The 24,081-nt window shown below is 49.3% G+C and overlaps 1 protein-coding gene across 2 annotated transcripts in view; it reads right to left on the bottom strand.

Annotated features, from left to right (window-relative positions):
* LOC123754453 (uncharacterized) overlaps positions 1 to 17,718 on the bottom strand; it is a 29,079-nt gene extending 11,361 nt beyond the window's left edge. Inside the window, exon 1 of one of the 2 annotated variants that reach the window (XM_045736884.2) lies at positions 17,482 to 17,718. In XM_045736884.2, the coding sequence (XP_045592840.2) occupies positions 17,482 to 17,568 (87 nt within the window). In that variant the 5' untranslated portion in view covers positions 17,569 to 17,718. The remainder of the gene's footprint in view (positions 1 to 17,481) is intronic. The other variant, XM_045736883.2, reaches the window with a different exon arrangement.
* Positions 17,719 to 24,081: the final 6,363 nt, after the last annotated feature.

Genomic DNA, 24,081 nt, shown 5'->3' with positions numbered 1-24,081 from the left:
TCGGGTCTTGTCCCATACTTCTTGGGGGGCAGATAGGCGCACTCTCCTTGCTTTACATTCCTCTCTCGTCCTGTCTAAGCTCGATTATGGTTGCCCTGCTTACTCGTCTGCTTCTCCTTCTACTCTTCGCCGTCTTGATGCTTTGCACCATACTGGGTTGCGCCTCAGTTCTGGTGCCTTTCGTTCGACTCCCGTCCTTAGCTTGTATGTTGACACTGGCTTCCTGTCTCTCCAGGACCGCCGTGATCGCTACTGTCTTCGCTATCTTGCGCGGTCCTTGCAACATCCTTCCTCTCGCCTCTGTCGTGCTTTAACTTTTACCCCTCCTGCGGTTCCTGTTCCTCTTCACCACCTCCCTCTTTCTGTCCGGTTATCTCGCCTGCAGGATTCTCTTTCAGTTCGTATTTCTGATGTTTCTCCTCGTGTTGTTCCTTCTTTGCCCCCGTGGAGGGTCCCTCTTCCGCGGTTTTGTACATCCTTGACCCGTATCACTAAAGCTTTTACCCCTCCTACGGTTCTAAAACGCCTTTTCCTCGAGCACTTTTCTTCTCACTCCCGCTCCGTTTCTGTCTTCACCGATGGGTCTAAGTCAGCGGACGGTGTTGGCTACTCTGTTGTTTTTCCTGATCGCACTTATATGTGTCGCTTGCCTCCGGAGACTAGCATCTTTACAGCGGAACTTTATGCTATTCTCTATGCTCTTCGTCTCCTACTTTCTCGTTGTCAGTCTTCCTTTGTAGTTGTTGTTGACTCTCGTAGTGCCCTCATGGCTCTCGGGTCCTTTAATCCAGTTCATCCAGTGGTTGTCGAGATCCAGCATTGGCTGTTTCTCGTTCACAGTAAATTTAAGTCGGTTGAGTTTTGTTGGGTTCCCAGCCATATTGGTGTGTCTTTAAATGAGCGTGCGGATGCTGCCGCCAAGGAAGCTGTCCGCTCTTGTCCCATCTCTCGTAAGGGCATTCCGTATTCCGACTTTTACCCAGTTATCCATTCCTCAGTCCTTACCCGTTGGCAGGCTTCTTGGTTGTCTGTTACTGGTAACAAGCTACGTACTCTTAAATGTTGTGTTTCCTCGTGGCAGTCCTCCTTCCACCGTAACCGGCGGTGGGAAACAGCTCTGGCGAGGTTGCGTATTGGCCATACTCGCTTAACCCATGGTCACTTGATGGAGCGCCGCCCTGCTCCTTATTGTCCTAGTTGCATTGTCCCTCTTACGGTCGTGCATGTCCTTCTTGCATGTCCTGACTTCCAGGACGAGCGTATGTCTTGCTTTCCGACCGCCCCTCGCGGTCACCTGTCCCTCGATAGAATTCTTGGTGACTCGGATACTTTTGATATCGTTCGCCTTATGCGTTTTTGTTCTCGTATTGGCATCCTTGGTGATATTTAGCGCCCTCTGATTATTTTGCGTCTTTGATGGTGCTACATAGCCTTACCGGTTTGGTGCCTTCTTTTGATAATTACTTACTTACTTACTTGACCAGGTATTTGTTAATTACTTACTTGTACAAAATAGAGGTCAAAGTTCAGCCACTAGGTAGCAAGCGGCTGAGGTTAACGTTGACCAATTTCCTCCAAAATTAGCACCCATACAGATAGGCTTACGTTCAGTCGGGTGTATAAGTTTCATGCAGATCGTCCGATAAACAAATAACAAAAATAAAATTGAAAACAAAATCAAATTTTGTTTGTTTTTGTTTTAATTTTTTTAATAAAAATAATTATAATTTTTTTTTCATATATGCTATTGTGATGGCTGAGAGTCATAGGCATGATTTCAGTTGACACTTGTGTTTGATAATCGTTTTTGACAATTTTGGAAAATTTTTGACACGTACTCCCCACTGGATTTTGAAGAAGCCATAAACAGTATGCCTATGCACTCTGCACCAGGCCCGGATTCTTGGAACTCCATATTCATAAAGAACTGTAAAAAAATACTATCGCAGGCCCTTCACTTTCTGTGGAGACAAAGCCTAGATACTGGCGTTATTCCTGATATACTAAAAACAGCAGAGATAGCACCACTTCATAAAGGAGGAAATAAGGCAGAGGCAAAAAATTACAGACCGATAGCACTAACATCGCACATCATAAAAAATTTTGAGAGAGTGCTAAGAAGTAAAATCACAAAATACATGGAATCACAGCAACTCCATAACCCCGGACAACATGGTTTCAGAACAGGGCGCTCTTGCCTGTCGCAGTTGCTGGACCACTATGATATGGCATTAGACGCTATGGAAGACAAACAAAACGCGGATGTAATTTACACAGATTTCGCAAAAGCTTTTGATAAATGTGACCATGGTGTTATTGCACATAAAATGCGTTTAAAAGGAATTGCCGGAAAAATAGGCAGATGGATCTACAATTTCCTGACCAACAGAACCCAATGTGTAATAGTCAACAAAATAAAATCCAGCCCATCAACCGTGAAGAGCTCAGTCCCCCAAGGTACTGTGCTTGCTCCAGTACTTTTTCTCATCCTCATTTCGGACATAGACAAGAACACAACCTATAGCACAGTATCATCCTTTGCAGATGACACTAGGATCTTCATGAGAGTAGGCAACATAGAGGACACGGCGAACCTCCAGTCAGATGTAGATCTGGTCTTTCTATGGGCTACAGAAAATAATATGGTGTTTAACGAAGATAAGTTCCAGCTCATGCGCTATGGAAAAAATGAAAATATAAAAACGGAAACCACGTACAAAACTCAGGCAAATCATAACATAGAACGAAAAGGCAATGTAAAGGATCTGGGTGTACTCATGTCGGAAGACCTTATCTTTAAAGAACACAATAAAGTAGCCGTCACAACTGCAAGAAAAATGACAGGTTGGATAACAAGAACTTTTCACACTAGAGATGCTATACCGATGATGATACTTTTCAAAACGCTTGTGCTCTCTAGAGTAGAGTACTGCTGCACAATGACAGCCCCTTTCAAAGCTGGAGAAATTACTGACCTGGAGAGCGTGCAGAGATCCTTTACTGCTAGAATCCACTCAGTAAAACATCTAAACTATTGGGACCGACTAAAGAGCCTAAAACTGTACTCCCTTGAGCGCAGGCGGGAGAGGTACATACTAATTTACACGTGGAAAATAATAGAGGGTCTGGTCCCAAACCTGCACACAGAAATAACATCACATGAGACCAGAAGACATGGCAGGATGTGCAGAATACCCCCGTTGAAAAGCAGAGGTGCAACAGGTACTCTGAGAGAGAACTATCAACATCAGAGGCCCGAGACTGTTCAACACGCTTCCACTACACATAAGGGGCATAACTGGCCGACCCCTCACAGTGTTCAAGAGAGAACTGGATAAGCACCTCCAAAGGATACCTGATCAACCAGGCTGTGACTCATACGTCAGGCTGCGAGCAGCCGCGTCTAACAGCCTGGTTGATCAGTCCAGCAACCAGGAGGCCTGGTCGACGACCGGGCCGCGGGGACACTAAGCCCCGGAAGCACCTCAAGGTAAGGTAGGTAACGGCTTAGGCAGGCCTGCACCCCCTTCACACATAGCATGTTCCAACCGTACGCAACTCTCTTTGCAACTCTGTGTACACGTCACCGAGTTATCTCTCTTATCAGTGTAATCATATTGTTATCAGTATGAGTGTATATGGTGACTGGAGACCATACCTAGTGGTGTGTGTGTGTGTACCTGGTGGTGTGTGAGTGTACCTGGTGGTGTGTGTGTGTGTGTGTACCTGGTGGTGTGTGAGTGTACCTGGTGGTGTGTGTGTGTGTGTGTACCTGGTGGTGTGTGTGTGTGTACCTGGTGGTGTGTGAGTGTACCTGGTGGTGTGTGTGTACCTGGTGGTGTGTGAGTGTACCTGGTGGTGTGTGTGTGTGTGTACCTGGTGGTGTGTGAATGTACCTAGTGGTGTGTGTGTGTGTGCCTGGTGGTGTGTGAGTGTACCTAGTGGTGTGTGTGTGTGTGTGCCTGGTGGTGTGTGTGTGTGTGTACCTAGTGGTGTGTGTGTGTGTACCTGGTGGTGTGTGAGTGTACCTAGTGGTGTGTGTGTGTGTGTACCTGGTGGTGTGTGTGTGTGTGTACCTGGTGGTGTGTGTGTGTGTACCTGGTGGAGTGTGAGTGTACCTGGTGGTGTGTGTGTGTGTGTACCTGGTGGTGTGTGTGTGTGTACCTGGTGGTGTGTGAGTGTACCTGGTGGTGTGTGTGTGTGTGTGTACCTGGTGGTGTGTGTGTGTGTACCTGGTGGTGTGTGAGTGTACCTGGTGGTGTGAGTGTACCTGGTGGTGTGAGTGTACCTGGTGGTGTGAGTGTACCTGGTGGTGTGAGTGTACCTGGTGGTGTGAGTGTACCTGGTGGTGTGAGTGTACCTGGTGGTGTGTGTGTACCTGGTGGTGTGTGTGTGTGTGTACCTGGTGGTGTGTGTGTGTACCTGGTGGTGTGTGTGTGTGTGTACCTGGTGGTGTGTGTGTGTGTGCCTGGTGGTGTGTGAGTGTACCTGGTGGTGTGTGTGTGTGTGCCTGGTGGTGTGTGTGTGTGTGCCTGGTGGTGTGTGAGTGTACCTGGTGGTGTGTGTGTGTGTGCCTGGCGGTGTGTGAGTGTACCTGGTGGTGTGTGTGTGTGTGTGTACCTGGTGGTGTGTGTGTGTGTACCTGGTGGTGTGTGAGTGTACCTGGTGGTGTGAGTGTACCTGGTGGTGTGAGTGTACCTGGTGGTGTGAGTGTACCTGGTGGTGTGAGTGTACCTGGTGGTGTGTGTGTACCTGGTGGTGTGTGTGTGTGTGTACCTGGTGGTGTGAGTGTACCTGGTGGTGTGAGTGTACCTGGTGGTGTGTGTGTACCTGGTGGTGTGTGTGTGTGTACCTGGTGGTGTGTGTGTGTGTGTACCTGGTGGTGTGAGTGTACCTGGTGGTGTGAGTGTACCTGGTGGTGTGTGTGTACCTGGTGGTGTGTGTGTGTGTGCCTGGTGGTGTGTGTGTGTGTACCTGGTGGTGTGTGAGTGCCTGGTGGTGTGTGAGTGTACCTGGTGGTGTGTGTGTGTGTGTGCCTGGTGGTGTGTGTGTGTGTGTGCCTGGTGGTGTGTGAGTGTACCTGGTGGTGTGTGTGTGTGTGCCTGGTGGTGTGTGAGTGTACCTGGTGGTGTGTGTGTGTGTGCCTGGTGGTGTGTGAGTGTACCTGGTGGTGTGTGTGTGTGTGCCTGGTGGTGTGTGTGTGTGTGCCTGGTGGTGTGTGAGTGTACCTGGTGGTGTGTGTGTGTGTGCCTGGTGGTGTGAGTGTGTGTACCTGGTGGTGTGTGAGTGTGTGCCTGGTGGTGTGTGTGTACCTGGTGGTGTGAGTGTGTGTGTACCTGGTGGTGTGTGTGTGTGTGTGCCTGGTGGTGTGTGTGTGTACCTAGTGGTGTGTGTGTGTACCTGGTGGTGTGAGTGTACCTGGTGGTGTGTGTGGGTGTGCCTGGTGGTGTGAGTGTGTGTACCTGGTGGTGTGTGTGTGTGTACCTGGTGGTGTGTGTGTACCTGGTGGTGTGTGAGTGTACCTGGTGGTGTGTGTGTGTGTACCTGGTGGTGTGTGTGTGCCTGGTGGTGTGTGTGTGTGTGTACCTGGTGGTGTGAGTGTGTGTACCTGGTGGTGTGTGTGTGTGTGCCTGGTGGTGTGTGTGTGTACCTGGTGGTGTGTGTGTGTGTGTACCTGGTGGTGTGTGTGTGTGTGTACCTGGTGGTGTGTGTGTGTGTGTACCTGGTGGTGTGTGTGTGTGTGTACCTGGTGGTGTGTGTGTGTGTGTACCTGGTGGTGTGTGTGTGTGTGTACCTGGTGGTGTGTGTGTGTGTGTACCTGGTGGTGTGTGTGTGTGTGCCTGGTGGTGTGTGTGTGTGTACCTGGTGGTGGTGTGTGTGTGTGTACCTGGTGGTGTGTGTGTGTGTGTACCTGGTGGTGTGTGTGTGTGTGTACCTGGTGGTGTGTGTGTGTGTACCTGGTGGTGTGTGAGTGTACCTGGTGGTGTGTGTGTGTGTACCTGGTGGTGTGTGTGTGTGTGCCTGGTGGTGTGTGAGTGTACCTGGTGGTGTGTGTGTGTGTGCCTGGTGGTGTGTGAGTGTACCTGGTGGTGTGTGTGTGTGTGTACCTGGTGGTGTGTGTGTGTGTGTACCTGGTGGTGTGTGTGTGTGTACCTGGTGGTGTGTGAGTGTACCTGGTGGTGTGAGTGTACCTGGTGGTGTGAGTGTACCTGGTGGTGTGAGTGTACCTGGTGGTGTGAGTGTACCTGGTGGTGTGTGTGTGTGTGTACTTGGTGGTGTGAGTGTACCTGGTGGTGTGAGTGTACCTGGTGGTGTGTGTGTACCTGGTGAGGTGTGTGTGTGTGTACCTGGTGGTGTGTGTGTGTGTGTACCTGGTGGTGTGAGTGTACCTGGTGGTGTGAGTGTACCTGGTGTTGTGTGTGTACCTGGTGGGGTGTGTGTGTGTGTGCCTGGTGGTGTGTGTGTGTGTACCTGGTGGTGTGTGAGTGTGTGCCTGGTGGTGTGTGAGTGTACCTGGTGGTGTGTGTGTGTGTGTGCCTGGTGGTGTGTGTGTGTGTGTGCCTGGTGGTGTGTGAGTGTACCTGGTGGTGTGTGTGTGTGTGCCTGGTGGTGTGTGAGTGTACCTGGTGGTGTGTGTGTGTGTGTGCCTGGTGGTGTGTGTGTGTGTGCCTGGTGGTGTGTGAGTGTACCTGGTGGTGTGTGTGTGTGTGCCTGGTGGTGTGAGTGTGTGTACCTGGTGGTGTGAGTGTGTGTACCTGGTGGTGTGTGAGTGTGTGCCTGGTGGTGTGTGTGTACCTGGTGGTGTGAGTGTGTGTGCCTGGTGGTGTGTGAGTGTACCTGGTGGTGTGTGTGTGTGTGCCTGGTGGTGTGTGAGTGTACCTGGTGGTGTGTGTGTGTGTGTACCTGGTGGTGTGTGTGTGTGTACCTGGTGGTGTGTGAGTGTACCTGGTGGTGTGAGTGTACCTGGTGGTGTGAGTGTACCTGGTGGTGTGAGTGTACCTGGTGGTGTGAGTGTACCTGGTGGTGTGTGTGTGTGTGTACTTGGTGGTGTGAGTGTACCTGGTGGTGTGAGTGTACCTGGTGGTGTGTGTACTCACCTAGTTGTACTCACCTAGTTGTGTTTGCGGGGGTTGAGCTCTGGCTCTTTGGTCCCGCCTCTCAACCGTCAATCAACAGGTGTACAGATTCCTGAGCCTATCGGGCTCTGTCATATCTACACTTGAAACTGTGTATGGAGTCAGCCTCCACCACATCACTTCCTAATGCATTCCATTTGTCAACCACTCTGACACTAAAAAAGTTCTTTCTAATATCTCTGTGGCTCATTTGGGCACTCAGTTTCCACCTGTGTCCCCTAGTACGTGTGCCCCTTGTGTTAAATAGACTGTCTTTATCTACCCTATCAGTCCCCTTCAGAATCTTGAATGTGGTGATCATGTCCCCCCTAACTCTTCTGTCTTCCAGCGAAGTGAGGTTTAATTCCCGTAGTCTCTCCTCGTAGCTCATACCTCTCAGCTCGGGTACTAGTCTGGTGGCAAACCTTTGAACCTTTTCCAGTTTAGTCTTATCCTTGACTAGATATGGACTCCATGCTGGGGCTGCATACTCCAGGATTGGCCTGACATATGTGGTATACAAAGTTCTGAATGATTCTTTACACAAGTTTCTGAATGCCGTTCGTATGTTGGCCAGCCTGGCATATGCCGCTGATGTTATCCGCTTGATATGTGCTGCAGGAGACAGGTCTGGCGTGATATCAACCCCCAAGTCTTTTTCCTTCTCTGACTCCTGAAGAATTTCAGGAGTCAGTGTGTGTACCTGGTGGTGTGTGTGTGTGTGTACCTGGTGGTGTGTGTGTGTGTGTACCTGGTGGTGTGAGTGTACCTGGTGGTGTGAGTGTACCTGGTGGTGTGTGTGTACCTGGTGGTGTGTGTGTGTGTGTGCCTGGTGGTGTGTGTGTGTGTACCTGGTGGTGTGTGAGTGTGTGCCTGGTGGTGTGTGAGTGTACCTGGTGGTGTGTGTGTGTGTGTGCCTGGTGGTGTGTGTGTGTGTGTGCCTGGTGGTGTGTGAGTGTACCTGGTGGTGTGTGTGTGTGTGTGCCTGGTGGTGTGTGAGTGTACCTGGTGGTGTGTGTGTGTGTGTGCCTGGTGGTGTGTGTGTGTGTGCCTGGTGGTGTGTGAGTGTACTGGTGGTGTGTGTGTGTGTGCCTGGTGGTGTGAGTGTGTGTACCTGGTGGTGTGAGTGTGTGTACCTGGTGGTGTGTGAGTGTGTGCCTGGTGGTGTGTGTGTACCTGGTGGTGTGAGTGTGTGTGTACCTGGTGGTGTGTGTATGTGTGCCTGGTGGTGTGTGTGTGTACCTGGTGGTGTGTGTGTGTGTGTACCTGGTGGTGTGAGTGTACCTGGTGGTGTGTGTGTGTGTGCCTGGTGGTGTGAGTGTGTGTACCTGGTGGTGTGTGTGTGTGTGTACCTGGTGGTGTGTGTGTACCTGGTGGTGTGTGAGTGTACCTGGTGGTGTGTGTGTGTGTACCTGGTGGTGTGTGTGTGTGTAACTGGTGGTGTGTGTGTGCCTCGTGGTGTGTGTGTGTGTGTACCTGGTGGTGTGAGTGTGTGTACCTGGTGGTGTGTGTGTGTGTGTGCCTGGTGGTGTGTGTGTGTACCTGGTGGTGTGTGTGTGTGTGTACCTGGTGGTGTGTGTGTGTGTGTGTGTACCTGGTGGTGTGTGTGTGTGTGTACCTGGTGGTGTGTGTGTGTGTGTACCTGGTGGTGTGTGTGTGTGTGTACCTGGTGGTGTGTGTGTGTGTGTGTACCTGGTGGTGTGTGTGTGTGTGCCTGGTGGTGTGTGTGTGTGTGTACCTGGTGGTGTGTGTGTGTGTGTACCTGGTGGTGTGTGTGTGTGCACCTGGTGGTGTGTGTGTGTGTGTACCTGGTGGTGTGTGTGTGTGTGTACCTGGTGGTGTGTGTGTGTGTACCTGGTGGTGTGTGAGTGTACCTGGTGGTGTGTGTGTGTGTACCTGGTGGTGTGTGTGTGCCTGGTGGTGTGTGTGTGTGTGTACCTGGTGGTGTGAGTGTGTGTACCTGGTGGTGTGTGTGTGTGTGTGCCTGGTGGTGTGTGTGTGTACCTGGTGGTGTGTGTGTGTGTGTACCTGGTGGTGTGTCTGTGTGTGTACCTGGTGGTGTGTGTGTGTGTGTGTACCTGGTGGTGTGTGTGTGTGTGTGTACCTGGTGGTGTGTGTGTGTGTGTGTGTACCTGGTGGTGTGTGTGTGTGTACCTGGTGGTGTGTGTGTGTGTACCTGGTGGTGTGTGTGTGTGTACCTGGTGGTGTGTGTGTGTGTGTGCCTGGTGGTGTGAGTGTGTGTACCTGGTGGTGTGTGTGTGTGTGTGCCTAGTGGTGTGTGTGTACCTGGTGGTGTGTGTGTGTGTGCCTGGTGGTGTGTGTGTGTGTGTACCTGGTGGTGTGTGTGTGTGTGTACCTGGTGGTGTGAGTGTGTGTACCTGGTGGTGTGTGTGTGTGTGTGCCTGGTGGTGTGAGTGTACCTGGTGGTGTGAGTGTACCTGGTACTGTGAGTGTGTGTACCTGGTGGTGTGTGTGTGTGTGTACCTGGTGGTGTGAGTGTACCTGGTGGTGTGTGTGTACCTGGTGGTGGTGTGTGTGTGTGTGCCTGGTGGTGTGTGTGTGTACCTGGTGGTGTGTGTGTGTGTGTACCTGGTGGTGTGTGTGTGTGTGTACCTGGTGGTGTGAGTGTACCTGGTGGTGTGTGTGTACCTGGTGGTGTGTGTGTGTGTGTGCCTGGTGGTGTGTGTGTGTACCTGGTGGTGTGTGTGTGTGTGTACCTGGTGGTGTGTGTGTGTGTGTACCTGGTGGTGTGTGTGTTTGTGTGTACCTGGTGGTGTGAGTGTACCTGGTGGTGTGTGTGTGTGTGCCTGGTGGTGTGTGTGTGTGTGTACCTGGTGGTGTGAGTGTGTGTACCTGGTGGTGTGTGTGTGTGTGTGTACCTGGTGGTGTGTGTGTACCTGGTGGTGTGTGTGTGTGTGTGCCTGGTGGTGTGTGTGTGTGTACCTGGTGGTGTGTGTGTGTGTGTACCTGGTGGTGTGTGTGTACCTGGTGGTGTGGGTGTGTGTGTGCCTGGTGGTGTGTGTGTGTGTGTGTACCTGGTGGTGGTGTGTGTGTGTGTGCGCCTGGTGGTGTGTGTGTGTGTGTGCCTGGTGGTGTGTGTGTGTGTGTGCCTGGTGGTGTGTGTGTGTGTGCCTGGTGGTGTGTGTGTGTGTGTGCCTGGTGGTGTGTGAGTGTGTACCTGGTGGTGTGTGTGTGTACCTGATGGTGTGTGTGTGTGTACCTGGTGGTGTGTGTGCCTGGTGGTGTGTGTGTGTGTGTGCCTGGTGGTGTATGTGTGTGCGCCTGGTGGTGTGTGTGTGTGTGTGTCTGGTGGTGTGTGTGTGTGCCTGGTGGTGTGTGTGTGTGTACCTGGTGGTGTGTGTGTGTGCCTGGTGGTGTGTGTGTGTGTGTACCTGGTGGTGTGTGTGTGTACCTGATGGTGTGTGTGCCTGGTGGTGTGTGTGTGTGTGTGTGTGCCTGGTGGTGTGTGTGTGTGTGTGTCTGGTGGTGTGTGTGTGTGTACCTGGTGGTGTGTGTGTGTGTGTGTCTGGTGGTGTGTGTGTGTGTGTGTCTGGTGGTGTGTGTGTGTGTACCTGGTGGTGTGTGTGTCTGGTGGTGTGTGTGTGTGCCTGGTGGTGTGTGTGTGTGTGTACCTGGTGGTGTGTGTGTACCTGATGGTGTGTGTGTGTGTACCTGGTGGTGTGTGTGCCTGGTGGTGTGTGTGTGTGTGTGCCTGGTGGTGTGTGTGTGTGTGCCTGGTGGTGTGTGTGTGTGTACCTGGTGGTGTGTGTGTGTGTACCTGATGGTGTGTGTGTGTGTGTACCTGGTGGTGTGTGTGCCTGGTGGTGTGTGTGTGTGTGTGCCTGGTGGTGTGTGTGTGTGTGTACCTGGTGGTGTGTGTGTGTGTGTGCCTGGTGGTGTGAGTGTACCTGGTGGTGTGTGTGTGTGTGTGTACCTGGTGGTGTGTGTGTACCTGGTGGTGTGTGTGTGTACCTGGTGGTGTGTGTGTGTGTACCTGGTGGTGTGTGTGTGTACCTGATGGTTTGTGTGTGTGTACCTGGTGGTGTGTGTGTGTGTGTGTGCCTGGTGGTGTGTGTGTGTGTGTGCCTGGTGGTGTGTGTGTGTGTGTGCCTGGTGGTGTGTGTGTGTGTGTACCTGGTGGTGTGTGTGTGTGTACCTGGTGGTGTGTGTGTGTACCTGATGGTGTGTGTGTGTGTGTACCTGGTGGTGTGTGTGTGTGTGTGTACCTGGTGGTGTGTGTGTGTGTGTACCTGGTGGTGTGTGTGTACCTGGTGGTGTGAGTGTACCTGGTGGTGTGTGTGTACCTGGTGGTGTGTGTGTGTACCTGGTGGTGTGTGTGTACCTGGTGGTGTGTGTGTGTGTACCTGGTGGTGTGTGTGTGTGTACCTGGTGGTGTGTGTGTACCTGGTGGTGTGTGTGTGTGTGTACCTGGTGGTGTGTGTGTGACTGTACCTGGTGGTGTGTGTGTGTGTGTGTGTGTGTGTGTGTGTGTGTGTGTGTGTGTGTGTGTGTGTGTGTGTGTGTGTGTGTGTGTGTGTGTGTTTGTGTGTGTGTGTGTGTGTGTACCTGGTGGTGTGTGTGTGTACCTGGTGGTGTGTGTGTGTGTGTACCTGGTGGTGTGTGTGTGACTGTACCTGGTGGTGTGTGTGTGTGTACCTGGTGGTGTGTGTGTGTACCTGATGGTGTGTGTGTGTACCTGGTGGTGTGTGTGTACCTGGTGGTGTGTGTGTGTGTGTACCTGGTGGTGTGTGTGTGTGTGTGTACCTGGTGGTGTGTGTGTGTGTGTGTACCTGGTGGTGTGTGTGTGTGTACCTGGTGGTGTGTGTGTACCTGGTGGTGTGTGTGTACCTGGTGGTGTGTGTGTGTGTGTACCTGGTGGTGTGTGTGTGACTGTACCTGGTGGTGTGTGTGTGTGTGTACCTGGTGGTGTGTGTGTGTGTACCTGGTGGTGTGTGTGTGTACCTGGTGGTGTGTGTGTGTACCTGGTGGTGTGTGTGTGTACCTGGTGGTGTGTGTGTGTGTGTACCTGGTGGTGTGTGTGTGACTGTTCCTGGTGGTGTGTGTGTGTGTGTGTACCTGGTGGTGTGTGTGTGTGTACCTGATGGTGTGTGTGTGTACCTGGTGGTGTGTGTGTGTACCTGGTGGTGTGTGTGTGTGTGTACCTGGTGGTGTGTGTGTGTGTGTACCTGGTGGTGTGTGTGTGTGTGTACCTGGTGGTGTGTGTGTGTGTACCTGGTGGTGTGTGTGTGTGTGTACCTGGTGGTGTGTGTGTGTGTACCTGGTGGTGTGTGTGTGACTGTACCTGGTGGTGTGTGTGTACCTGGTGGTGTGTGTGTGTACCTGGTGGTGTGTGTGTGTGTGTACCTGGTGGTGTGTGTGTGTGTACCTGGTGGTGTGTGTGTGTGTGAGTACCTGGTGGTGTGTGTGTGTGTGTACCTGGTGGTGTGTGTGTGTGTACCTGGTGGTGTGTGTGTGTACCTGGTGGTGTGTGTGTGTGTACCTGGTGGTGTGTGTGTACCTGGTGGTGTGTGTGTGTGTACCTGGTGGTGTGTGTGTGACTGTACCTGGTGGTGTGTGTGTGTGTGTACCTGGTGGTGTGTGTGTGTGTGTGTGTGTGTGTGTGTGTGTGTGTGTGTGTGTGTGTGTGTGTGTGTGTGTGTGTGTGTGTGTGTGTACCTGGTGGTGTGTGTGTGTGTGTACCTGGTGGTGTGTGTGTGTGTGTACCTGGTGGTGTGTGTGTGTACCTGGTGGTGTGTGTGTGTGTGTGTACCTGGTGGTGTGTGTGTGTACCTGGTGGTGTGTGTGTGTACCTGGTGGTGTGTTTGTGTACCTGGTGGTGTGTGTGTGTACCTGGTGGTGTGTGTGTACCTGGTGGTGTGTGTGTACCTGGTGGTGTGTGTGTACCTGGTGGTGTGTGTGTGTGTACCTGGTGGTGTGTGTGTACCTGGTGGTGTGTGTGTACCTGGTGGTGTGTGTGTACCTGGTGGTGTGTGTGTGTGTACCTGGTGGTGTGTGTGTACCTGGTGGTGTGTGTGTGTGTGTACCTGGTGGTGTGTGTGTGTACCTGGTGGTGTGTGTGTGACTGTACCTGGTGGTGTGTGTGTGTGTACCTGGTGGTGTGTGTGTGTGTGTGTACCTGATGGTGTGTGTGTGTGTGTACCTGATGGTGTGTGTGTGTGTGTGTGTGTACCTGGTGGTGTGTGTGTGTGTGTACCTGGTGGTGTGTGTGTGTGTACCTGGTGGTGTGTGTGTGTGTGTACCTGGTGGTGTGTGTGTGTGTACCTGGTGGTGTGTGTGTGACTGTACCTGGTGGTGTGTGTACCTGGTGGTGTGTGTGTGTACCTGGTGGTGTGTGTGTGTGTGTACCTGGTGGTGTGTGTGTGTACCTGGTGGTGTGTGTGTGTGTGTGTACCTGGTGGTGTGTGTGCGTGTGTACCTGGTGGTGTGTGTGTGTGTACCTGGTGGTGTGTGTGTGTACCTGGTGGTGTGTGTGTGTGTACCTGGTGGTGTGTGTGTACCTGGTGGTGTGTGTGTGTGTGTACCTGGTGGTGTGTGTGTGACTGTACCTGGTGGTGTGTGTGTGTGTGTACCTGGTGGTGTGTGTGTGTGTGTGTGTGTGTGTGTGTGTGTGTGTGTGTGTGTGTGTGTGTGTGTGTGTGTGTGTGTGTGTGTGTGTGTGTGTGTGTGTACCTGGTGGTGTGTGTGTGTGTACCTGGTGGTGTGTGTGTGTACCTGGTGGTGTGTGTGTGTGTGTACCTGGTGGTGTGTGTGTGTACCTGGTGGTGTGTGTGTGTACCTGGTGGTGTGTGTGTGTACCTGGTGGTGTGTGTGTGTACCTGGTGGTGTGTGTGTCCCTGGTGGTGTGTGTGTGTACCTGGTGGTGTGTGTGTACCTGGTGGTGTGTGTGTACCTGGTGGTGTGTGTGTACCTGGTGGTGTGTGTGTACCTGGTGGTGTGTGTGTACCTGGTGGTGTGTGTGTACCTGGTGGTGTGTGTGTGTGTGTACCTGGTGGTGTGTGTGTGTGTGTACCTGGTGGTGTGTGTGTGTACCTGGTGGTGTGTGTGTGTGACTGTACCTGGTGGTGTGTGTGTGTGTACCTGGTGGTGTGTGTGTGTGTGTACCTGATGGTGTGTGTGTGTGTGTACCTGATGGTGTGTGTGTGTGTGTGTACCTGGTGGTGTGTGTGTGTGTGTACCTGGTGGTGTGTGTGTGTACCTGATGGTGTGTGTGTGTGTACCTGGTGGTGTGTGTGTGTGTGTACCTGGTGGTGTGTGTGTGTGTGTACCTGGTGGTGTGTGTGTACCTGGTGGTGTGAGTGTACCTGGTGGTGTGTGTACCTGGTGGTGTGTGTGTGACTGTACCTGGTGGTGTGTGTGTACCTGGTGGTGTGTGTGTGACTGTACCTGGAGGTGTGTGTGTGTGTACCTGGTGGTGTGTGTGTGACTGTACCTGGTGGTGTGTGTGTGACTGTACCTGGTGGTGTGTGTGTGACTGTACCTGGTGGTGTGTGTGTGACTGTACCTGGTGGTGTGTGTGTACCTGGTGGTGTGTGTGTGTGTGTGTACCTGGTGGTGTGTGTGTGACTGTACCTGGTGGTGTGTGACTGTACCTGGTGGTGTGTGTACCTGGTGGTGTGTGTACCTGGTGGTGTGTGTGTACCTGGTGGTGTGTGTGTACCTGGTGGTGTGTGTGTACCTGGTGGTGTGTGTGTACCTGGTGGTGTGAGTGTACCTGGTGGTGTGTGTGTTCCTGGTGGTGTGTGTGTACCTGGTGGTGTGAGTGTACCTGGTGGTGTGTGTGTACCTGGTGGTGTGTGTGTACCTGGTGGTGTGAGTGTACCTGGTGGTGTGTGTGTACCTGGTGGTGTGTGTGTACCTGGTGGTGTGTGTGTACCTGGTGGTGTGTGTGTACCTGGTGGTGTGAGTGTAGCTGGTGGTGTGTGTGTACCTGGTGGTGTGTGTGTACCTGGTGGTGTGAGTGTACCTGGTGGTGTGTGTGTTCCTGGTGGTGTGTGTGTACCTGGTGGTGTGAGTGTACCTGGTGGTGTGTGTGTGTACCTGGTGGTGTGTGTGTACCTGGTGGTGTGTGTGTACCTGGTGGTGTGTGTGTGTGTGCCTGGTGGTGTGTGTGTACCTGGTGGTGTGTGTGTGTGTGTACCTGGTGGTGTGTGTGTACCTGGTGGTGTGTGTGTACCTGGTGGTGTGTGTGTACCTGGTGGTGTGTGTGTGTGTACCTGGTGGTGTGTGTGTGTGTACCTGGTGGTGTGTGTGTGTACCTGGTGGTGTGTGTGTGTACCTGGTGGTGTGTGTGTGTACCTGGTGGTGTGTGTGTACCTGGTGGTGTGTGTGTACCTGGTGGTGTGTGTGTGCCTGGTGGTGTGTGTGTGTGTGTGTACCTGGTGGTGTGTGTGTGTGTGTACCTGGTGGTGTGTGTGTGTGTGTACCTGGTGGTGTGTGTGTGTACCTGGTGGTGTGTGTGTACCTGGTGGTGTGTGTGTGTGTACCTGGTGGTGTGTGTGTGTACCTGGTGGTGTGTGTGTGTGTACCTGGTGGTGTGTGTGTACCTGGTGGTGTGTGTGTGTGTGTACCTGGTGGTGTGTGTGTGACTGTACCTGGTGGTGTGTGTGTGTGTACCTGATGGTGTGTGTGTGTACCTGGTGGTGTGTGTGTGTGTGTGTACCTGGTGGTGTGTGTGTGTGTGTACCTGATGGTGTGTGTGTGTACCTGGTGGTGTGTGTGTGTACCTGGTGGTGTGTGTGTGTACCTGGTGGTGTGTGTGTGTGTGTACCTGATGGTGTGTGTGTGTACCTGGTGGTGTGTGTGTGTACCTGGTGGTGTGTGTGTGTGTACCTGATGGTGTGTGTGTGTGTGTACCTGATGGTGTGTGTGTGTACCTGGTGGTGTGTGTGTGTACCTGGTGGTGTGTGTGTGTACCTGGTAGTGTGTGTACCTGATGGTGTGTGTGTGTACCTGGTGGTGTGTGTGTGTACCTGGTGGTGTGTGTGTGTACCTGGTGGTGTGTGTGTGTGTGTACCTGATGGTGTGTGTGTGTGTGTACCTGGTGGTGTGTGTGTGTACCTGGTGGTGTGTGACTGTACCTGGTGGTGTGTGTGTGACTGTACCTGGTGGTGTGTGTGTGACTGTACCTGGTGGTGTGTGTGTGTGTGTACCTGATGGTGTGTGTGTGTACCTGGTGGTGTGTGTGTGTACCTGGTGGTGTGTGTGTGTGTGTACCTGATGGTGTGTGTGTGTACCTGGTGGTGTGTGTGTGTACCTGGTGGTGTGTGTACCTGATGGTGTGTGTGTGTGTACCTGGTGGTGTGTGTGTGTACCTGGTGGTGTGTGTGTGTACCTGGTGGTGTGTGTGTGTGTGTACCTGATGGTGTGTGTGTGTGTGTACCTGGTGGTGTGTGTGTGTACCTGGTGGTGTGTGTGTGTGTACCTGATGGTGTGTGTGTGTGTACCTGGTGGTGTGTGTGTGTGTACCTGGTGGTGTGTGTGTGTGTGTGTGTACCTGATGGTGTGTGTGTGTGTGTACCTGGTGGTGTGTGTGTGTACCTGGTGGTGTGTGTGTGTGTGTACCTGGTGGTGTGTGTGTGTACCTGGTGGTGTGTGACTGTACCTGGTGGTGTGTGTGTGTACCTGGTGGTGTGTGTACCTGATGGTGTGTGTGTGTGTGTACCTGGTGGTGTGTGTGTGTACCTGGTGGTGTGTGTGTGTGTGTACCTGGTGGTGTGTGTGTGTACCTGGTGGTGTGTGACTGTACCTGGTGGTGTGTGTGTGTACCTGGTGGTGTGTGACTGTACCTGGTGGTGTGTGTGTGTACCTGGTGGTGTGTGTACCTGGTGGTGTGTGTGTGCGTGTACCTGGTGGTGTGTGTGTGTACCTGGTGGTGTGTGTGTGTGTGTACCTGGTGGTGTGTGTGTGTGTACCTGGTGGTGTGTGACTGTACCTGGTGGTGTGTGTGTGTACCTGGTGGTGTGTGTACCTGGTGGTGTGTGTGACTGTACCTGGTGGTGTGTGTGTGTACCTGGTGGTGTGTGTGTGTGTAAGAGGGTTACAGTGACATGATACAGTAAGAGTGTTACAGTGATACGATGAGCGGAGCATACTAAGGTACAGTGTGAGGACAGTACTAAGGTACAGTGTGAGGACAGTACTAAGGTACAGTGTGAGGACAGTACTAAGGTACAGTGTGAGGACAGTACTAAGGTACAGTGAGGACGGCAGGTCCAGGGTCAGAGCACAGTGTGACAGGAGAGGTGTGGCGACAGTGCTGGCAAAGTACACAGTAGCAGTCAACACAAAATAAACATTTTGAATCTTAGTGTCGGAGGTGCGTGTGTGGGGGGGGGTGAGCACTCACATTGTAGCAGTCACTCCTGAGGTGCAGGGGTTGTTCCTCGTGGCGTCCTGGGTTGCCCTTGGTGTAGGTGGCCCTGGTGGAGGTCATCACGGCGGCCTGTGTGCGGCAGCAACAGGCAGGCTGTGCGGCTCACAAGGTAAGGGAGGTTTACTGTTGTCCCCTCTATGGTATATGCTCTGTCTTAACACTAGGGTGTGTGTTTCTCCTCCTCCCTACCACTCGATACTGCGTCTACCAACTGATAGCTGGTATCTTATCTATTATTTCGTAAGAACTATGTTTCAATGTTATTCACATAATTTTTGTAATATACGTGTGTATTTATATGTAAATATATGTACTTTTATAGTTTATACAAAATGTGTACTAGTCGAAATTATGTCTTGAAATAAATACAGTCTATTGCTGTGTCAACTACAGCTGAACACAAGAGAACGAGAAGCAGCTCCCTGTAGCGTGAGAGAGCACCTGCCGGGCGCCACACCTTCACCGCACACCATAGAAAACTCACCAGACAGCACAGGGGTGACTGCTCCATCACCGTCAACACTCCCTCGGAACACAAGGAACATCACCAGCGCCACACAGTATGATGAGTTTCCCATTTTCAGAATGGTCTTTATATACATAGATAGTGAAACATTACAAGGAACTGTTCACGACCTTTGTGAGACCATTGTTGGAATATGCAGCGCTGGCATGGTGCCCATATCTCAAGACAATAAACTGGAGAGGGTACAAAAGCATGCTACTAAATATCTCCCGGAACTGACAAACAAGAGCTACGAGGAGGTAAGGTAATTAATTATCAGGAGAAAGCACTAAGCCATTACTATTATATAGCACTTACAAGGGATCAGGATAAGGATTTGACGGGGGAAAGGAATCCGGTGCCCAACCACTTGGACGGTCGGGGATTGAACGCCGATCCGCATGAAGTGAGACCATCGCTCTACTGTCCAGCCCAAGTGGTTGGGTGAGAGCTACGAGGAGAGAGAGGCAAAAGGTGTTAAATAACTAGAAGATAAAAGAAAAAGAGGCACATTAATCACTACGTTCAGAATAGTTACAGGAATCTACAAAACTGACAAAGAAGAATTCATGAATACTTCAATTCAAAGACACGAGGTTACAGATTCAAACTAAGCATTCAAAAAAATTACATTAGGGAAGTTCACTTTTGTAAACATATATTTTGTTATTATTATTTTTCTACCACGGACGTGGCCACACATTTACAATGCTAAATAGCATATACACATTTTCTTCTGTCCTCCATGGACAGAGTTAGAGATGTGTTAAATATATAGTTCAGGGGTTTATTGAACAATCAACTACAGAAGGAGATTGTAATGCTTTTAAAATGCTAAGCTAACCTACATATGTAAATACATAGATACACAGAGTTACCTCTGCCCTACATAAAGTGTTCGATGTGACTTGTACATAGTGTCATTAATGTGCATTTACAAAGGGTAAATGTAAATCTGATGAGCTGCCACATATATAGTGGTAGACGGTTGGGACAAGCAGGTGAGAAGGTGGAGGCCAGAACCTTGTGGCATAGTGGGTGGAGGCATAGTGGGTGGAGGCATAGGCATAGTGGGTGGCAGAGGAATGCCACCTACACTGTGCACTATGCCACCCACACTGTGCACTATGCCACCCACACTGTGCACTATGCCACCCACACTGTGCACTATGCCACCCACACTGTGCACTATGCCACCTACACTGTGCACTATGCCACCCACACTGTGCACTATGCCACCTACACTGTGCACTATGCCACCCACACTGTGCACTATGCCACCCACACTGTGCACTATGCCACCCACACTGTGCACTATGCCACCCACACTGTGCACTATGCCACCCACACTGTGCACTATGCCACCCACACTGTGCACTATGCCACCCACACTGTGCACTATGCCACCCACACTGTGCACTATGCCACCCACACTGTGCACTATGCCACCCACACTGTGCACTATGCCACCCACACTGTGCACTATGCCACCCACACTGTGTTCCTCTTTACTAAAGAGGAACTTAACACTATGCCTTCAGCCGAACAAGTCTATGTGGGTGGGGAAGAGGACAGGTCGACTAGTTTAGCAGTTACCAGGGAGGATGTTATTAAACAAATAGTGTAACTCATGCCAAACAAATCCCCAGGCCGGATGAAGTGTTCGCCAGGGTGCTAAAAGAATGCTAAGAGGAGCTTTGTGAGCCGTTGTCTACAATACTTAACAAATCATTAGGGTCAGTCAGAGTGCCAGATTCATAAGAACATAAGAACATAAGAACAAAGGTAACTGCAGAAGGCCTATTGGCCCATACGAGGCAGCTCCTATTCTATAACCACCCAATCCCACTCATATACTTGTCCAACCCGTGCTTGAAACAATCGAGGGACCCCACCTCCACAATGTTACGCGGCAATTGGTTCCACAAATCAACAACCCTGTTACTGAACCAGTATTTACCCAAGTCTTTCCTAAATCTAAACTTATCCAATTTATATCCATTGTTTCGTGTTCTGTCCTGTGTTGATACTTTTAATACCCTATTAATATCCCCCCGGTTATGTCCATTCATCCACTTGTAAACCTCTATCATGTCACCCCTAACTCTTCGCCTTTCCAGTGAATGCAACTTAAGCTTTGTTAATCTTTCTTCATATGAAAGATTTCTAATTTGGGGAATTAACTTAGTCATCCTACGCTGGACACGTTCAAGTGAATTTATATCCATTCTATAATATGGCGACCAAAACTGAACTGCATAATCTAAATGGGGCCTAACTAGAGCAAGATATAGCTTGAGAACCACACCAGGTGTCTTGTTACTAACGCTGCGATTAATAAATCCAAGTGTCCGATTTGCCTTATTACGAACATTTATGCATTGATCCTTTTGTTTTAAATTCTTACTAATCATAACTCCCAGATCCCTTTCGCAATCCGACTTCGCAATCACAACACCATCTAGCTCGTATCTTGTAACTCTATCATCATTACCTAACCTCAGAACTTTACATTTATCAGCATTAAACTGCATCTGCCAATCCTTTGACCATTTCAAAACCCTATCTAGATCAACTTGAAGTGATAGTGAGTCCTCCTCCGAATTAATTTCCCTACCGATTTTCGTATCATCGGCAAATTTGCAAATGTTGCTACTCAAACCTGAATCTAAATCATTTATATATATTATAAACAACAGAGGTCCCAGGACAGAGCCTTGAGGCACTCCACTTACAACATTTTCCCACTCTGACTTGATTCCATTTATACTAACTCTCTGTTTCCTTTGGTATAGCCATGCCCTAATCCAGCTTAATATAGCACCCCCAATACCATGAGACTCTATTTTTTTAATCAGTCTTTCATGTGGCACTGTATCAAAAGCTTTGCTAAAGTCAAGGTATACAACATCGCAATCCTTACCACTATCAACTGCCTCAACAATGCTAGAATAAAAAGATAACAAATTTGTTAAACATGAACGGCCATTTATAAAACCATGTTGCGACTCAATTATTAATTTATGTTTTTCAAGATGAAGACGAATTTTATTTGCTATTATAGATTCGAGTAACTTTCCCACAATAGACGTTAGGCTAATTGGTCGATAGTTAGACGCAAGTGATCTATCTCCTTTCTTAAAAACTGGTATCACATTAGCAACTTTCCAAAACTCTGGCACTCTGCCTGACTCTATTGATTTATTAAATATGGTTGACAGTGGGTCACAAAGCTCCTCTTTGCATTCTTTAAGCACCCTGGCAAACACTTCATCCGGCCCTGGGGATTTGTTTGGTTTGAGTTTTACTATTTGTTTAAGAACATCCTCCCTGGTAACTGCTAAACTCGTCAACCTGTCCTCGTCCCCACCCACATAGACTTGTTCGGCTGAAGGCATATTGTTAAGTTCCTCTTTAGTAAATACAGATACAAAATATTTATTAAAAATACTACTCATCTCTTCATCACTATCTGTTATTTGACCTGTCTCAGTTTTTAATGGACCTATCCTTTCCCTAGTCTTAGTACGATATAACTGAAAAAACCCTTTAGGATTTGTCTTTGCTTGCCCTGCTATGCGAACTTCATAGTTTCTTTTTGCTTTCCTTATCTCTTTTTTTAACATTTCTAACCAGTTGTACGAATTCCTGTTCTAAAGTGACCTCCCCATTTTTAATCCTTTTGTACCAAGCTCTCTTTTTACCTATAAGGTTCTTCAAATTCTTTGTTATCCACTTTGGGTCATTAGTATACGATCTATTCAATTTGTATGGTATACTACGTTCCTGTGCTTTGTTTAGATTATTCTTAAATAAGTTATATATTGAATCCACATCGAAATCCCCATTTAAGTCACCTATCGCTGGGTTCATGTCTCGCTCCAAGACCGGCCCACACCCCATACCCAAGCCTTTCCAATCAATTTGACCCAAAAAATTTCTTAGGCTATTAAAATCAGCTTTTCGAAAATCTGGCACTTTAACAGAATTTTCTCCTACTGGTCTATTCCATTCTATGCTAAATCTGATTTCTTTGTGATCACTGCTCCCTAGCTCACTCCCTATTTCGATGTCATTAATTTGCGTTTCCCTGTTAGTTAACACTAAATCTAAAATATTATTTTCCCGTGTTGGTTCCTTAATGTGTTGCGTAAGAAAGCAATCGTCAATTAATTCTAGAAAATCTTCTGCTTCACTATTCCCTGTTTTGTTCAACCAGTTTATTCCGCTAAAATTAAAGTCACCCATGACATAAATACTGTTAGATCTAGATGCTCTAGATATTTCATCCCATAGATGCTTTGCTTCCATTCTGTCTAAATTTGGTGGCCTATATATTACTCCTATTATAATATTATTAGCTTTTTCGTTTAATTCAATCCAAATAGTTTCTGTGTGTGGCTCTGTTTTGATTCCCTCTTTGAGACTACATTTCAAATTGTCCCTAACATATATGGCTACTCCACCTCCTCGTCTAATATATCTATCTGTGTGAAATAGTTTAAATCCATATATTTGATATTCAGCTAATAGTTCTCTATTTTCTACATTCATCCACGTTTCGGTAAGTGCAATAATATCTATTTTTTCTGTGCAGACAAGAGCATTTAATTCGTTAATTTTATTTCTTAGACTTCTACTGTTAGTGTAATATACCCTAAGTGAATTGTTATTTTGCGGACCTTCTCTTTCCCTGATCGTTTTGCCAATTCCTTTCTCCCACAAACACATACGTTTATTACCTCCTTCCTCCAAATCAATTCCCATACCTCTATCTACTAACAGTTTAAACCCAAACAAACCCCTCTAACCACTTCTTCTAGCGAGTTCGCAACAGCAACAACCCCAGCTCTCGATAGATGCACCCCATCACGAGCATACATTTCATTTCTTCCATAGAAGTGTTCCCAGTTGTCTATGAAAGATATTGCATTTGATTTGCAATATCTTTCCAGCCGGCAATTGACACCAAGTGCCCTCGATATCCATTCATTTCCCACTCCCTTTCTTGGAAGAATGCCACATATGATCGGGATTCCTCCCTTGCTCCTAACTAACTCTATGGCTGTTTTATACCTCTGAATCAGTTCCTCACTCCTGACTCGACCAACATCATTTCCTCCCACGCTAATGCAAATAATGGGATTGTTCCCATTACCAGCCATAATATCATTCATGTTGTTTATAATATCACCAATGCCAGCTCCGGGATAGCAAACCCTTAACCTGTTCCCCCTATCTCTAGCACAAAACGTTCTATCCAAATACCTTATCTGGGAATCTCCCACAACTAATGTTTGCTTAGGTACTTCCTTTACTTTCTGAGGGGCCTGCGCTTCCTTTCTCTTCGTTGCTTTCCCTTTTGCGCGATCCACAGTCTCTCCACAGCACTCGTCCTCCAAAACGTCAAATGAATTTGAAGTTGCTATGGCGTTTGAAGGCGGCTTTATCAAAGTCTTCTTAAGGCCCCTGTCTTTCGCAACTCTCCAAGACGAGGTCCCTTTACTGCTGGTCTCCTCCTTCGTTACTTCTCGTTGTAATTCGTGGAAGGTTGCTAATGTGGTACCAATTTTCAAAAAGAAGATAGATCACTTGTGTCAAACTATCGGCCAATCAGCCTAACGTCTATTGTTGGAAAGTTTCTTGAATCGATAATTGCAAATACCATCACTCGTCTTCATCTTGAAAAAACATAAATTAATAAACGAGTCACAACATGGTTTTACAAATGGCCGATCATGTGTAACAAATTTGCTATCTTTTTATTCCAGCATAGTTGAGGCAGTTGATAGTGGTAAGGATTGTGATGTTGTGTACCTTGACTTTAGCAAAGCTTTTGATACAATGCCACATGAAACACTGATTAAAAAGATAGAGGCTCATGGTATTGGGGGTGCTATATTAAGATGGATTAGGGCATGGCTGTACCAAATGAGTCTACCACTTACGGGCTATTCATGTCCGTGCTACCTCTTGGGTGGCTTAATCTTCATCATAAGAACATAGGTAACTGCAGAAGCCCTATTGGCCCATACGAGGCAGCTCCTATTTATAACCACCCAATCCCA

This window comes from Procambarus clarkii, chromosome 18, assembly GCF_040958095.1.
Source record: "Procambarus clarkii isolate CNS0578487 chromosome 18, FALCON_Pclarkii_2.0, whole genome shotgun sequence".
NCBI lineage: Eukaryota > Metazoa > Arthropoda > Malacostraca > Decapoda > Cambaridae > Procambarus > Procambarus clarkii.
This window is presented reverse-complemented; position numbering and strand designations above follow the sequence as displayed.